The 16,806-nt window shown below is 37.6% G+C and overlaps 1 protein-coding gene across 2 annotated transcripts in view; it reads left to right on the top strand.

The window, feature by feature from the left end:
- Positions 1 to 16,806, top strand: part of SHANK2 (SH3 and multiple ankyrin repeat domains 2) — a 351,046-nt gene that overhangs the window by 34,385 nt on the left and 299,855 nt on the right. For both annotated transcript variants that reach the window (XM_072038992.1, XM_072038993.1), the window contains exons 4-5: positions 5,530 to 5,749; positions 16,017 to 16,220. In XM_072038992.1, coding sequence (XP_071895093.1) covers positions 5,530 to 5,749; positions 16,017 to 16,220 — 424 coding nt within the window. The remainder of the gene's footprint in view (positions 1 to 5,529; positions 5,750 to 16,016; positions 16,221 to 16,806) is intronic.

The raw sequence follows: 16,806 nt of genomic DNA, 5'->3' as shown, positions 1-16,806 counted from the left end.
ATTTTTTTTTTAATAGCGTGCAGGAGATTTGGCTTTCTACTGTTTTCTCCCACACAGTAAAAGTGCTTTACAGAAGAATTAAGAACCATTTTGCAGAGGTGGATCAAGAGAACTGTGGGATAACAGATTAACTTTCTTAGAGTCCTCATCCTCTTGATGCACATCCTCATCCTCTATTTTCCAGTCTACTAAGCTACAGCTATACTTCTAAATCAAATTGGACCAGGAGGTTTTCCCTTGGGGAATAGGCTGTCTCTTTTGCAGAAGACCGCCAGGAACCTGACCAGCAAAGCTTCGCATGGTGTCACATCAACACCAAAGCTCACTCCTGGTCTGGTGGGCCTGGGAGAACAGGGGAAGCTGCAAGGGCCTCATCTTCCCTGGTATTTTACTGTGAGCTGGTTAGCATTCCTTATGTACTTTTTGTTTTTCTCCATGCAGAGGTATTATTTCAGGTTTTTGCATTTTCCTGAATGATTTTTGTATCAGTAGGTTTCAGTAAGCAGTCCTGTTCTGAGTTATATTTCGGTGCTAGTAATGAAGAGGTTTTCATTGGCATGAATCAGCTTGTCATATTTACATAGATTTCTTTCTCGTCACATAGGCAGTAGTCTCACAGATTCACTTTATGCTGGCAACATTAATGCTGCTTTTGGAAAAAGTTGTTTCTGCCCTTTTTATGCCCTGGCTATTTGCTTCTGGCCATCTGCCATCTTCTTCCCACTGCTAATACAAACATTTGCATAGTGATCCAGCTCAGGGATGTGATGGATGCTGAAGCTAACTTCCGAAAACAAAAGGCTGGTCTTTAACCTGGATTGCTTCTTTGGGTTAACAACATGCTGGTTAACAACAGCTTTAAAGCAGCATTGCAAAGCGGAGTCTAAATCCATCAAATTGGCCATTGGAATCTGTGTGCCCATCAGATTTTGTTTTCCACAGTCCTTTCTGCACAGCCGTAGAGAGGCGTGACATGCACAGTGCAGTGTGACTGCACCCCTGTCTCCAGTTCCATCTGAAATTCATTTTTGTTTTACTATTAATAAATTTAGAAAAGGCAATGCTTGATCTTCTTCTGCATTTTAGTTTAGTAGCTTGGAGAGCTGGTTCTTGCTCTCATATGTGTAATCCTGAATAAGTCCAGAGAATCCGAGTGTTAGGAGCTGGCAGATTTTACACAGATGGAAATCCCTTTTCTGAATAGTATTTCTTCACAGTTAATTATTAAATGCCTCTTTCTAGCAGTTACTGTTATTCTAACAGCAGAATTTTCTCACAGTCTGGTTAATGGTATTACTCAGCCCATAACAATGCCTACTCTGTGTCTGGGATATTCCCACAGGTACATTTTTAACTCGTCTGACAATAGCTGCCTAGAGGGTTTCTCCCTGAAGGCAACAGGGCTGCTATTGTGCAAGTGAATGTTTATATAAAAATAGATTGTTCTTATCGAGACTGAGAGACAGCGGCCCTTGAATTTGAAACCTTGCTCTGAGATGTATCCTTTGGTGGCCTTGGGCAAGATATTTGATGCGTGTGCCTCAGCCACATTTGAAGGAGGGGAGAGCTAATAGCTGTTTTGATTAGTCTGTAGTGGGCACTTGTGGAGAGCCTAGCCTTCATTCACATGGCAGCAAAACCAAAATCTCACAGGTCAGGGAAGGAAGTGTTGAATCCTTAAATGTCCTTTATTGTGACTTCCATACGAAAATTTAGCTTCTGTGTTACGGGTGCATTTCCTTCTGTCTTGCCATATGCTAGTCTTTCCCTCTGCAGAAACCCAGGGGGAGTGCGGCCGCAGCTGCCTTGCCTTTCTGCTCTCTGCTGTGCCAGCGTGGATGGACGTGGTGGGGACTCCAGTGCCCCACTGGGCTGCGCAGGGACTCTGCCTTCGTGCCATTCTCTCTCTTGAAGCTCTTGCAGAAGTGATCACCAGAGGAGTGCCTCAGAGGAGCAGGGTCTCTGTGCTGAGCTGCTGGCTTTGGGTGGCTGTCAGATGCAGGACTGCTGGGTTTGGTCCATGGAAACTCGACAAGCACCCATGTTCACCTCACTTGTCAGTGCTGATACAATAGGGAGAGGACCTTATATGAGATGTCTTTTTAAGCAGGTTTTTGTGTCTGTATATTTGGTTTTGCTCCAGTTTACCACTACAGAACTAGACGGGAGAGCTTCTTACTTTTTAGGATAAAAAAAATCACATGTAGCCTTCATCAAGTTGAAGATTTTAAGACATGATTTTGTACCAGGGATGCGTACTGAGTATCTTATAATGATACATCTATGTCTATTTAAGATACCATGTCCAATATTTGTGCATATTAAAGATAGTTTAAGCTCTTCAGTAAATATTTAGTTTATAATATTTAGGAAAATTGAGCATAAATTTTAAGATATGTATTTAATACATTCTGTCCATACAACACTTATCAGCTATAAGGCTCCAAAAGTGGACAGGTTTGTCACTGCTCTTGCTTTTCCCTCCTGTATCAGTTTGCACCCACTGGAGCACACCATTCAGGTACATAGAGCTCTGGGAGTTGGATTTCTTCCCTTTTGATAACTTGTGTACTCTTGCTGTTTTCTAAAGATCTCTGGAAATCTGTTTTAATTTAGTGAGAAACTTCTCTCCACTCAGCACCCTGATGCATTATATCACTATAAAAAACTATCAGCTTAAACATAGGAACCAAAGGTCTGCTATGTTTAAAAAAAAAAAAAAAAAAATTGTATTATTAAAAACTAATCTGTATTTTATCTACGTAATATCCTTTTGAACCAATAAATAACGTTCTGCCAACTGGAAATTAGGAGCCTGTGCTGCTGTATTTTCTTCTGCAGTAAAAATATAGATAAGCCAAACAATATGCCTTACTTATCCTCAGTTTATGGTTTTGGATGTGGAAAAGTCTTTGATATATCGCTGGGAAAAACAGCTCCTAAAAGATAACATGCTCCCTGTGGGAGCAGTAGTAGTGAGCATCTCTGGTTAACAAATGACAGCACATTCTGTTTCCGTGCAAATTAAGAGCCAAACAACCAAGTTACCTAAGGTGTGTGTGTGTGTAGACTGAGATTTAAGAGAGGGATGTTTGATCTCTGCACCCTGGAAGGATCTGCCCTGCACACTGGTTTAGTGTCTCCAGTGGTCAGATCATCTTGTTTAAAAAAAGCATTTAAATGATCTGTTTCTTGGTAGTGCTGGTGAGGCATAAATTCTGCTCTTTTTGCTGTTGTAGATAGTCTTTCATTATCCTTTCTGTGGTTACTTGTGCATTGTTTTTGGTCTATATTGTAGAAAATTAGGTGCCTTACACATTGCTGATACTTTTCCAAGAAGTTCTATTCAACTTAAGTGCATGGTATATGGGAGATGGTTCTTCAGCTGGTAATTTCCCTTTGTTATTACAACATGAGATATTTCCATGTAGTTCTTGCATGAAAATCCACTTGCCAAAGCTTTGGGATTTTTTTTTATTTTATTTTTATTTTTTCCAAATTCAGCTCTCTATTTCTGTGCTGTATAATTGCAGTTTACTGCTCTCTGTTAGAGTTGTTGAAGCCATTGCCCTGGAATATATTATGCTCTCAGATGGCTTTAGGGAGAGACAAACTGTGGGATGTTCTTTGTGTCTTTTTTCTTGCGCTCACTGGCCTATATATCTTATGCTCTTAAAATACTGTGTATCAACCTACTATATTTTGGTTTCGTGTGATTCAGCATTGGCAGATAAATAGGGAAGCCATTGAGATGTTTAGGCTGTTTATTGACTTAAGGTGCTTTGGAGAGCAGCATTAATGTACAGTTCAGTGAAGCAGTAAGATGATGAAATATTCCCTCAAGAGTTTTCTTTTGTAAATAGAGCCTTGCATGAAGCTGCTGTGTACTGGCATGCTTTCAGATTTTTGAATGCATTGTTTTTGTCTTCATTAGTAATTACAGCTGAGGGTAATAATACTGGAATTGTCCTTCACCAGAAATAACAATACTACTTGATGATGTGGGTATGTGATGTGCTTTGGAAATGCTTGACTTTGACCTCAAGCTCGAGGCTTGCCTTGCCACTGCCTGTGCTCTGGTGCAGGCACTGGCATAGGGACACCTTAAAATTAGAATTTGCTGAATTAGAAGTTGTCTTTTATGCCTGCTTTGTAAGCATATCAGTATAAATGACCGGTCATTGAAGAGAAATGAGTAACATGGTTATGATATTTAGTTGACTCAAACTGAACAGTGAGACACAGTGGTACGAAGTGTTCTCCTAGTCCCTGCTGCTGTTTGACTCTATTTACTTTTGGGGATCTCACTGTGAGACCATTGTACAAAGCGTATGTTTGGAGATCTTGGTACAATGACCTGGCATGTGAGTGACCTTGGCAAAGTCAGTTTTCTCTTCTGCTTTAATGTCACTTTAATGGGGGCCAACAGTGGAACTGGTTGGTATTTTTTCTTTTAACTGTGGAATTTTTCTTTATTAAAAAGCAGAGAAGTTCTATTTGAAAGTTTCTTATGGAAAATGTGAAAAATAATGTTTACATTTTTCTTGCCTCTGAAAACTGAAAAAGTATGTGCTTGTCAAGCACTGCAAAGTTTATGATGATCTTTCCATTTCTTTCCAGTATAAATTTTCCCTCATTGTTCCACAGAGTAATAATTTTCATTTCCAGGAGAAGCTTTGAGTTTGTGGGACAAAAAAGGTCTATTGCTGTTGTAGCTGGTAAACCCCAGAAGGAAAATTTTTTGTTGTTCTTACTTTGAGCTCTTAGGTTATGCAATCTGAATGCAAATATCCTTACTTTAGCCTAATCTATACCACAGATTAAAAGGTATTACTAAACTCTCTATTTAAATACGTATAATAGAAAGATTTTGGTAGTGTAGATAATAAAGGGTGTTATACAAGCCAGAGACCACAAAGAAGAATCTGTATCTGTCTAGCTCCCTATAGGATTTCATTTTTGGTTGATTCTGCTATTTGCAAATACTGTCTTTTATTGAAGAGATAAAAAATAAATTTTTTAAAAATATTTTATTTCTTTCATTGAAACCTGTACAGTTTCTCAATTACAGTTAGGTCTCAATGGTGATGTTAGTTTAGCAGCTATATTAATTTATTGAAATGTCTTGTTACACTGGGAGAAATACGCTTTGAGGTCAGGTCTAGCTGACCTGTATCTGGAATTACAGTTTACAACACTTCTGTTTAACAGAGAACTTGGTGATGGTGCAGGGTTTCTCTGGATCTTTTGGAAAGCCAAGAGTGCCTGGAAGAAAGGTCGTTTTCTCTTTCATTTCTCTTTTCTCTTTCTCCTACCCCTTTTCCTCTTTAGTAGTAAACTGGTAGCTAGATTTATTTCCGTTGCACTGTGCCTACCCCTATAAATTACAGGAGGAAATAAAAGGAAGATGAAACCTATGACTTCACTGCTGAAATGTGTATTACTTCTAGGAAAACAAACCTTGTAGCTGATTTGTTTTTAAGACTTTATCCATATATGCTTTTTTCTCTTTCTGCTTTGTATTGGCAGGATAAAAAGCTTGAACATGCCTCGTAGCCCAACATCAAGCGAAGATGAAATGGCACAAAGCTTTTCCGACTATTCTGTTGAATCTGAATCAGACAGCTCCAAAGAAGAAACTATTTATGACACAATTAGAGCAACCGCAGAAAAGCCAAGCAGCAGAATGGACGACAGTCAGAGCAACACTCTAGTGATTCGAATTATAATACCTGATCTACAGCAAACAGTAAGGGATTTTACATGACCATTTTTAAAAAGTTTTAAAATTATTTACTTTGCTGTTTTCAGTCCAGAGTAGATCTGTTTTATTTTCTTGTATTTTTTAATAGATCAGTCAAAATTTATGTCCTGTTTTCTTTCACATCTAATTTTCTTACAGTGGTGGTATGTCCAATGGATTGCCTAAAATAAGGGACCATCCCAAGCAAGGGAGTGTATTTAGCATGTTAACTTGATGAAAGCCGTGACCATAAAGTTAAACCCTTGTTTGCATGACTGAGTAGAGTAAGGAGAATTTTGGATCTAAAAATCTTACCAGAAGATGAGGGTTGAAACCAAAAATCACATTATCTCTAGAAAAACCTCACATATAGGTAACCCCACTGTCTTCTTGTTTTTCTATTTGTGAGATAGTTTGTGATTACACTAAATTGGGGTTTGGCAGGAGGTCATTGATCTCTCTTTAGTCACCTTTTTGTTGTCTTCTCATGAAAAAATAGCCTTCTTAGAAAGCCGAAGATATTCAGAGCATAAAGATAAGGAAAGAGACACCAAAATAAATCTTCCCTTCCTCCTATGCTGCTATGCCTTTATTGTGCAGTGCTGTTTTTCAGCCTTCCACCTGGAGAAATCAGGAAACTTGGAGGAAGGTTTTACAGTGACATGAAATTACTGTTTTATTCTTTCTTACCTCTTCACCACTTATATTGGATACATAACAAAAATGGTAAAATGAACCTTTTTTGATTTTTCCGAGAGGAGTCAGTAAAGTTAACTTGCAAATGTCCTAAACCTATGGCTATGTCCCACATCCCTTAGTCTATTGGATGAAAATAGAATTTTCAATAAAAGATTTAATCTCTTAAGTCTTACTGAAAGAGACATTAAGCAGAATTTCCATTTGTTTAAAATTATATGATTAATTTGATGATAAAAATGATATTTCAATCAAAAAATACATTGTGGATGTTCCTTAGATATTAAAAATCTACAGTCCAAATTCCTTGCTCTTTCTGGTAACAAACTACTAAGTTGTGTTTCCTTTATGGTAGAATATGTGAGGTTCAGGACATGGAAAGTTAGGAAAATAAATCTGCAACAGTTTGCTGTTGTTATTTTTTAAGTAAAAGAATCATTGTCCTCCAGAAATGCTACAAATGGAATAGCAATTGCATCCTAGAGAAGGTCTTGGGAGTTGCTGATTCCCTCTAGAACCACAACTTGTCTAAGTTTGTGATTGATTATCTAAATTATCCTGGGCCTTCCTGAATGCTGTTTGGATTTTCAGTTCATGGTAGACATCAGACTTTTTTTTTTATTATTATTATTTCAAAGATGATTATAAAAACCACATCCTTTTCATGGATGTCTGTTACATACATCACTCCATGCTGACATTTAAGATCTACATCATTCTGTGCTGCCAGTGAAGATTTATCTAACATGAAATTACTTCTTTCTTTTTAATTAAGTTCATTTTTGGAATGATAGAGATGGCCTGTCTACAGGCTGACAGGAAAGAGATGTTTTGACAGTGGCCTTAGGTGTGATTGTAGAGCTCCCTTTTTAAATCTCAATCCCCACAGTGCTGCTGAAATTGAGAAAAACCTGTGCTGGAGTTGGGAACATTGCCTCTTCAATTCTTGCATTTAATGTTTTATTTTTTACTTAAGGTTTGAACCTGTTTCTGCTGAAATTATAGTTCCACTCTAATAGTTGAAATTGTACGAGATTAAAATCTGTGAAGAAAAGGTGGTGTGGGACCTAAACTGATGGGAAGGCTTTTGAAGGAAGAGCAGCACTGTGGTTGCTGGGAACCACCCATGGCATCCTTATTAAATCTTGGCTGAAGCAGTCATTACCTTGGATCTTTCATTTCAGTGTTGATTGAAATATTGAAATCCATTATTGTGCATCTTAAATTTTAAAAAGATTTTCCCTGTAATGAAGTCCTCTGTCAATGATCCTAGCGGTCTGCTCTATCTTTGATTATGATCAGTGCTCAATGAATAGATCCAGTATAAACAGAAAGATCAGCTTTACTTGCTGACTTCTCTCTGCTGTTAAAATCAAAGAGATGTTAGCCTCCTGAAGTCCTCTCATTTCATTATTCTGTTTCTTAGACCAATAATCATTTACTTATTGACGCTGTTGAAACAATTATTTTTGTTTAAATTCATTTTGTGCAGGAAATGAAATAAAATGCATTTTAGGTTTCCTGCTTCATTTGTTCATTTTTATTGCTTTACTTTTCAGTTTTTTTTTTTTTTTTTTTTTTTTTTTGTGTGTGTGTGTATGTGTTTGTTTGTTTTTTGATTTTCAGTAAAGTATTAATGAAAAGTAACTCAGTTGTTTTAAATAATCCTATAGCAGATGATCTATGTCTGATTTATCAGCCCACAAGCTCTTGTTCAAAAAAGTGAAATCTGGATTTAGTTTTACAAATGAGTAGCTTAAATGCAGTGTAGCACAGCTCAGTAAAGATAGGTTTGTGAGCTGTGTTATAACACAAGCCAAACCCAACATGCACCCCATTTGCTGTGTAATCACAATTAATTTACTATAAAAGTTATTTGAAATTATGCTGTTTAATCAAAGAAGCATGAAATTGCATTATTTAGTTTTATATTTTCATTCTTTATTAGTTTTTAGGAAGTCTCACCGAGAATGTATTCTTTTAAAGGAAGGTAAGTATAGGGCTTTAGATAAAGTTGAACTCACTTGGTGGGTTTAAATCCCTAGCTGAACTCACTAGGGATAAAAGTTTGCTCCTCTGCAGTGATGGTGGTGTAAATCACCTTTAATTCATTGCAAATATAAGATAATCACCAAGCATAATAAGTAGGATGTTCTGCTATAGAAAACTATAAATTATCACCCATTGTAGGAAATTTATCTTACTGCCCTCTTATTCTCATCTGAAACTTTAAAGATATTTCAAACCTCAACAAGCTCTTATGAAGACTTATTTTTCAGTTATTTCATCAATTCTCTTTTTGTCTCCTTTTCAATTCAGATGGTAATACAATGTGTTGAAACAATACTTTGTAGAAAGAATATTTTTTTTCTGCTTTTGTTCATCATCTGTGTTCAACTAAGTGTCATCCTTAGCACAGGAGCAAGGAGAATATTTAAATGAGTGATTAAAAGATTTCCTGATTCACCAAAACGACTGAGGGAATAGAGCACATAAAAAGCCCTCCATATTCACAAACATATGTGCTTAGGAGAGTGAGCAAAAAAGCTGCATCACACAGCATTTGATTTCCTGATTTAATAAACCAGGAGGCTCAGCTTTAATAGCCCCGTTATGGAATAAGACACAGGTGTAATCTTTTGAGCAGTAGCTTATTTGTAGTGCGTCCAGCACAGAGGGCTCCGGCTGGCTTCACAGTGACCCCTACTTCTTGCTGTTACGATGGGAATCATGGTAACTGGGTGTTCCTCCTCTCCTGGCCAGAGTGGCCTCTCCATTAGTGCAAGGATTCAGATGGGTAGGATCGAATACTTCACCTGGGCTTGAAACTATCCCAACTACCTCCCTCATGCCCAAAGGCAACCGTATCCGCATATGCCATTGAATGACTGTTGGATATGGAAAACTAGCAAGCTGATGCTCCTGTGTTTTCCTTTATGATAGATGGCATATCTGACCTCTCCCTGGATCTTACCTGAATTGAGGATAAGTCTTGTATCCATTTCCTCTATCAGCCCATGCAGTAATACGTTGTAAGAGGTTTTGCCTCTAACTGGAAGCAGTCTGGTTCTTCTCCTGTTGCTCTTGTCAAGAAAAGCTCTGCATGGTGCTCCACCGGTGATGTCAAATGTTTTGTGTTCAGAATTGCTCTTTATCCCCGACTTAAAGAAGAGATCTGTCAGCCAGTTGTTTGTAGGAATGTTTTTATTGTTTTGCTATCAACATATGGTGGTTGTTCTGCTCTTCTGTTTTATCCTATGCTTATGTGCTCCCTCTGGGTTATGTTTAAAATCAGAATGCTCAGATTCAAATGTTTTATTAATTTCTGATGTTGAGAAGGGATTGGGTCTGTTGAGAACTTCTTTGAAATGCTTTCTGCCCATCTGTTTTGCTGTTCCACTTCAGTAATAAGCAAAACTTTCCCCTCCCCATTTTCTTTCTTTTTTTTTTTTTTTTTTTTTTTAATATTGGAATCTTCTCACAAAACGCTGTTTGGTAAGTGGCAGCTTGGTACAGCAACACTTTAAGTTGTAACTGCTTTTTGGTTTTCCTATTCTGCATTGCTTTTTATACATTTGTATCCTTCCTTATACATTACTTTTTTCAGCATTTATTAAGAATCTTCCCTTCAGTAGTTTTATTTCCTGGATAAAGCACTTGTTTAGTTTGTTTAACTTTTATTTTATGAAGGTAGGAACACAATTGTCATGTCTGCAGCTTGAGTTTTTTTTTTTTCCTTCTTAAGAAGACCCTTTTTTGTTTCCTATCTTTCTGCTGTCCACTGCCTCAGATCCATTGCAGGGTTTCTTTTGCAACTTTCACGGATATTCTGTACCCCATTTTGTGAATGATTGCTTATTGTTATTTTCTGTTTATAGCAGATATTCCTTTTTTTTTGTTTTGTTTTTGTTCTGTTTTGATGATGGAAACACTGTGGGTGCTGCCAAGATCTATACTTATGCCCTGGATGAGAGCAGGTGATCTGCCACCTGGCGGCAATGTGGTCAGGTTTTTTTCTCGATGACCTTTCACCTCATGAATTCTGTGCTTTCTGAATTCATTTTGAGGAAGCAATGCAGTGTGTCAAGGGATTAAGTTGAATACTAGGCATAAATTAAAATGAGGGTGTCTTTTTTTTTTTTTTTCCTTTTCTATTTTTCTTTTCTTCTCTTTTCTTTCTTTTTTTTTTTTGAGATACCCAACTCTCATTTGCATTTTCCGCTTTTTGTTTGTCGCATCTTTAATAGTGATGTCTTCTATCCAAAGGAATAACTTGTATTTTGATAATCTGACAATCACATTTTGGAGGCAGCTGTACAAACCTTTTGTCAGTGTTCCTCTGTCGCAGCGCAGTTCTGTGTGATTGACATCCACATGAGTCTGATGATAAAGAAGTGTTGGTTGATCGACTTTGAGGGATAAATGTTATTCCTCAGAGATTCTGTATCATGAACACTATTCCCATTGAATTAATAGCTTCCCTTTAGCTGGCATGGGTGAGCTATATGATTCCCTTGTTCCCTGTTCTGCTGTTACACTTGCGACTTCCTCTTACCAGCATGTAGATGTATAAGACTATAATTGACCATGTCTCTCATGATCAGAAGAGCCTTAATATTACAAATGCAGATCTCACATTTCATCAGCTGATGCTGCCATGCTGACTTGCTGCTAGACTAGGATTTCTAGTGGCCCAGTCTGATTTTGACAGTGTTTTTGAGTCACTCAGGGCTCTTTCCCTTTTCCCCCTTTTCCCTGTTCCCTTTCCTTTCCCCTTTGTTTTCCCTTTCCCCTTTCCTTTTCCCTTTGAATAGGTCTGTTGTAATTTTATGTAGACAGCATTCTGGTCTTGGGATGCAACAAAAAGTTGGCATGAATATATCCCACATCTTTCATATCAAAATATCTGTTTTTTATGTATTTCTGTAGTTTTTTTTGCCACATAACTTGTCCCCATTTTCTGTTTTTATTGTTGTTGTTTGTTTTTAAATTTATTTTTTAATTTATTTTTTGTTATTAAAAAGTCATTGAAGGTATCCTGCTAGAAAAATTCGTCTGGCTTTTTCAGATTTAGCTGCCGTCTTATTTTCTCATGGTCACCACAGTTACGAAGTTGTGCTCAACAAGAGGGCAGTCTCTCCCAGAGCCTCATGTTTTGCTGCTCTGCCAAACAAATGAATCTGAAGAAAGAAGGCAGTATCCCAGACTCTGTAGATTTATGTCAGATAGGCTGCAAGCAACTGTTACCCCAGAATGACCTGGAAGCCGATCAGAACACAAGTTTGACTTCTGCCATGAAATTAAACTTTGGTACTAGGCTTTTTAAATTCTCCTTTCTTTAAACAGGTGGACACAAGAGAAAAGTAATCCAAAGTCTTAGTGCCTGCCTGGTACTTTTTGAGGCTTTAAGTTCTTTTGAACTATAGCTTGTTTTTACCTAAAACTGGAAGAACCAACAGTATGTTTCAGTGCAGTGGATGGAAAGCATTCCTCAGCCTGCCTGCTGAACTGCTCGATTTCCTCAAGCAGGCAGTAAATCCCAGTTTGCTGACGTCAGATTTCGTGATATCCTGTTATTGACAGTGCATGTTGATGCATTATTATTGATAGTAGTTTTCTGTATGGATTTTGGGCTCGTTCCCAGTCCAGTGCTGATTAGCTGTTTATGTGATAAAGGCAAAGAATCCTCTCCTCTTATGAACATACCTTTGGTGGCTGCGTTTGCACAGTTGTTCATTATGTGCAGATTACTTAGGTGTGAGTCTTATGAAGGTTTGATGTGCTGTAAAATGCTTTCTGCTGTGTGTGGTCTGGCACCCCTCCGATCTGTTTTGTCTATTCCCCTCTGCATAAAGCCTTCATCAGGTGAGCTGCTGCTGTACATGGCTGCAGGCACTCTGCTGTTGGCATCCCATAGCTCTGTCTGCTTCCACTTGTGGTAGCTCCAAATTCCCTAACTTCAGATCTTGTAACCCAAAGAAGATTGTTTAGCAAGATTCAGAGGGCTCTCTCTCTCTCTTTCTCCCTCTCTCTCTTTCTCCCTCTCTCTCTTTCTCCCTCTCTCTCTTTCTCCCTCTCTCTCTTTCTCCCTCTCTCTCTTTCTCCCTCTCTCTCTTTCTCCCTCTCTCTCTTTCTCCCTCTCTCTCTTTCTCCCTCTCTCTCTTTCTCCCTCTCTCTCTTTCTCCCTCTCTCTCTTTCTCCCTCTCTCTCTTTCTCTCTCTCTTTTCTCTCTTTCTCTCTCTCTCTTTCTCTCTCTCTCTTTCTCTCTCTCTCTCTTTCTCTCTCTCTCTCTTTCTCTCTCTCTCTCTTTCTCTCTCTCTCTCTTTCTCTCTCTCTCTCTTCTCTCTCTCTCTTTTCTCTCTCTCTCTCTTTCTCTCTCTCTCTTTCTCTCTCTCTCTCTCTCTTCTCTCTCTCTCTCTTTTTTTTTTTTCCCCTTGTTTTGTTTTTTAGTCAAACTTATACCCCAGAATGATAATCTTAAATCCTTTTTGGCTGCGTATGTCTCCTTAGTTATAGGGGTGAGGTTTCTGTTCTATGGAAGTTCTTTACAAGCATAATTTTCAATAAGTATTGGTCCTTTAATCTTGCCAAAATCAGGTCCTACAGCCCAAGTGAGGAGCTCAAAGCCTATGGCAAAGTTGATAGTAATTTCAGTAACTTTGAATGCTGAGACACAATCTATCATGTCTCTATTGCAACTTTCCATCTCTACTTGCAAGTACAAGAAGGGCATTTTGATCAGATTAGGCTGTAAAAATAATCATATCACAGATTTAACAGACTAATCTGTTAAAAAAAAAAAAAAAAAAAAAAAAAAAAAAAAAGATTACAAACTCTTTGGGCAAGGGCTTATTGCTTTCTGTATTGTGCCCAAATTTGAGCAGTTTAGTAGTGTTAAACCAATCAAATAATCAAACTATGCATTTATGTGTAACAAGTTGGCTATATTAAAGGGGTAGCTTTTCATTAGCAATGAAAAAGTCAGGTTTTTAAATAACATTTTGTGAGATAAAGTATGGAGGACAGTGGTATGTTTGGCTGTCCATTTATTTATTTTATCAAAGGTAGGAAAGTTTCTGGCATTTTAAGTATGAAAACAAGGGCAGAATTTTGTCAGTCTTCTGCAGTCTAAAATATTCTATAGAATATTTAAGAAGCTGCTTTCTGTCCCTAAATACAGATATGGCAGAATCTGAGGAATGCCTCTACATGGGACACTTGATGGGAAATTCTGTCTGATATTTTTATTATTTTTAATTTATTATTATTTTTATGTAAGGGATCTTAAAATGTGGATTATAACTTTTCTGACTGCAAATTGAGAAGATAACATATCACATCACTGAAGCGGGTAGTACATTGTGAAAGAAGGTACCACACGTACAAGATATTTACAGATAGAATACCCTCTGCAAATTCTTCCTTACATTGTCCCGTTAAACAGAATTATGGAGTTTTATCGCGTAAACTGGAATTTTCTTTGGCATCCCTTTGCTTTCGTAGGTGGGAACCTTGATTACAGAGTTTGACACAAAATGATATTTCTCTATATGAAATAAGGTTTTTGTTGTTGTTTTCTAGGTCTTTTTTCAATTTTTCCACTAGCTTCATGTCTGAATAAGGGCTTTGAGATTTAGAGAAAAATACTGGTATTATATGTGTGCCCCTGTTGTGGAGGCATAAGAAGACTGTCTGGTGCCCAAGTCTCTGCTTTTCTGTTCTTGTGTTTCCTTTTTTAAAATTTGTTTTTGCAAAATGTGCAGAGGGGATCCGAAGTGATTCAGCACACCCTGGTGCTTCACCCCTGTGGTGTTAAGAATGCAAATATGAAAATTAGATGCAGAATTATTTGCACCTAATGGATTCTTGCATCTTCTTAACTAATGCAACCTATGCATAGGTTCTGCCTTTATGTAGCTGAGGTCTTCTCAAGGTAGGCAATATGGCAGAAGGTGAACAACTGCTCCACACAAAGGCATCAACATTGATTAAAATAAGCACATTTGTGTTTCTTGTGAATTGGTAGAAAGGCTAGGCTGTGAATAAGTGAATTTGTGAAATTATTAGTTTCAAAGTGTTTCCACATTTATTCTTCCATTGAGGATTTTATAAAATATTGTAGCCAATGTGGTAGAAATGTAATGGTGATGCATGTATCAAATAACCCATTTTAAAATAAGCCTTTTAGCTACTGCACAAAAAGAATTCCTCACTGCAGTTTCTGCTCAGTGCAGGTGGTTAAGCTCTTATCACCTGTCCTCATGCATTAGATGTGCGGGGTAATGTCAGACATGTGGAAAGTGAAGTATTTGAAGATAAATATTGTGCATTGTTGTGCAATGTGAATAAGCACTATAGAAAGATTTATTTTATTTTGGAATATGCTCTGAAGAAATATGAAATTATTTTTATTTTGCCAGTTTAACAAGTCTTTGAGAATTAGAAATACCCATCATTATCTACAATGTTTGCACATAATCAAGAACAGATAGACCACAAGCACAGATTGAATGAAAGGAAGCATATGGAATTCACAAGTTGCTGAAAAAAAAAATCAGACTTAAATTGCAATCGGAAGTTAGTGTTTTGTATTGTTAAAGCAGTCTAATACCAATCCAAGACTGCTTGTATCTTACTTCTGCCTCCCTCTTTCCTTCATATCTCCATTTAAAGCAAAACAAAAGAACAAAATAAAAAAAATCACAAAACACCATGAAACTTAAATATAAGCAGAACAAAAAATGTTTCCTAGACACCTTTATTCATGACAAAATCTATTATCTCACTTGATTACATTTTTATATATAAGACCATAAATTATTAAAGCTATCTGCTATTTCCTAGGTCAAAACATCTCTGTAGCACATTGCAATGAATTTGGAAGCAAATAAAGTAAATTGGCAGCAGTTATTAAATCCAGCAGTTGGAATAGATAATCCTTGTGGGTCCTTTCCAACTCAGGATATTCTTTGGTTCTGTGAAATTTCTTAACTTCTTAAATTCCTGAATTCCAACTTGGTAAGTATCAGAGAACTGAAAAGGCTCTTTTGAGGTTTTCAAATCCTCTGCTGCCTCACATCACTTATGAGATAGTTCCTGTCATAAGCTTGCCCCAAGATAAACATAGCTTAAAACAAATCAGATTTCTAGCCTGAATACTCTCTTTTTGTGTGTGTGTGTGTGTGTGTGTGTGTGTGAAACTCTTGCATATCTGACTGGTCATCAGAACATCAGGTTAGGATCAAGTGGATGGTTAAATATCTTGTAACATCCCTTCTTACACTTGGCTTTTCCTACACATTTGCCTTGAAGGCATCCTTTCTCTGAAAAAGGAAGTGGTCTCTGATCTTTGTGGTGGGACATGAAATGTCCTGGGTTTTCACAATGCTTGTACATTAGCTGTTACAGAGGGAGGAGCATCTGCAATATAATCCTGTTGATGTATGCTTTGTCATGGCCTGTATAGATTTATTTTATATATATGCAACGCTTGTGAATTTTAGAATATAAGATAGTGTTCGAATGTTTTCTCATCATTTAGATTTCCTTTATCATTTCTTACCATTTCTCTTTGCAGAAATGCATTAGATTTAACCCAGAAGCTTCAGTGTGGGTTGCAAAGCAACGAATTTTGTGCACTTTGAATCAGAGTTTGAAAGATGTCCTGAATTATGGACTGTTCCAGCCTGCAAGCAATGGTAGAGATGGGAAGTTTTTGGATGAGGAACGACTTCTTAGGGAATACCCACAGCCAGTGAATAAAGGAGTTCCTTCCCTAGAGGTATTTCTTTATATCAAAAATCTGAAATATCATTGTATTCTTCTGATACTGTAAACTGTAATTGAGGTTTCTACATGCAGTAGAATTGTGTTTAGAAACAGTGATCAGCAAGTCTGAACTTGAACCCTTGCTCCCAAAAGTGCTGGTAGAGTAGCAGTAGATGAATAATAACCCTTTGTCTCCTTCCAAAGGAGGGTATTTTTGTCTCAATGAAGCCTGAGGAGAGTGAGTTTGTGTGAAGCAGTCACCTGTTCTCCTCTCCATTGCTCATACAGGGGCTGCGCAGCTCAGCGTTAAACAGGGCAGAACTACTATGGCACTGGGCAAGCAGAGAGCAGAGCCAGGTCACACTGTACAGCAGGAAGCTGGGCACAGAACTGGCATTTAATTAATTTTGATATTGCTTGTATGGTGGTACATCACCCAGTAGTAATCCGTAATTAACAGACACCCCACTACAACACAAACATAGGAAAGAAGAACCAGGGTCCAGAGAGAGTTCTGAGTCCTGGCTTTTCCAGCAGTTTATTTCTGAGAGCCAATCATATTCATATTATAGCCATAAGCAAAATAAATAACTGCATTA

This window comes from Anas platyrhynchos, chromosome 5, assembly GCF_047663525.1.
Source record: "Anas platyrhynchos isolate ZD024472 breed Pekin duck chromosome 5, IASCAAS_PekinDuck_T2T, whole genome shotgun sequence".
Lineage (NCBI taxonomy): Eukaryota > Metazoa > Chordata > Aves > Anseriformes > Anatidae > Anas > Anas platyrhynchos.
This window is presented reverse-complemented; position numbering and strand designations above follow the sequence as displayed.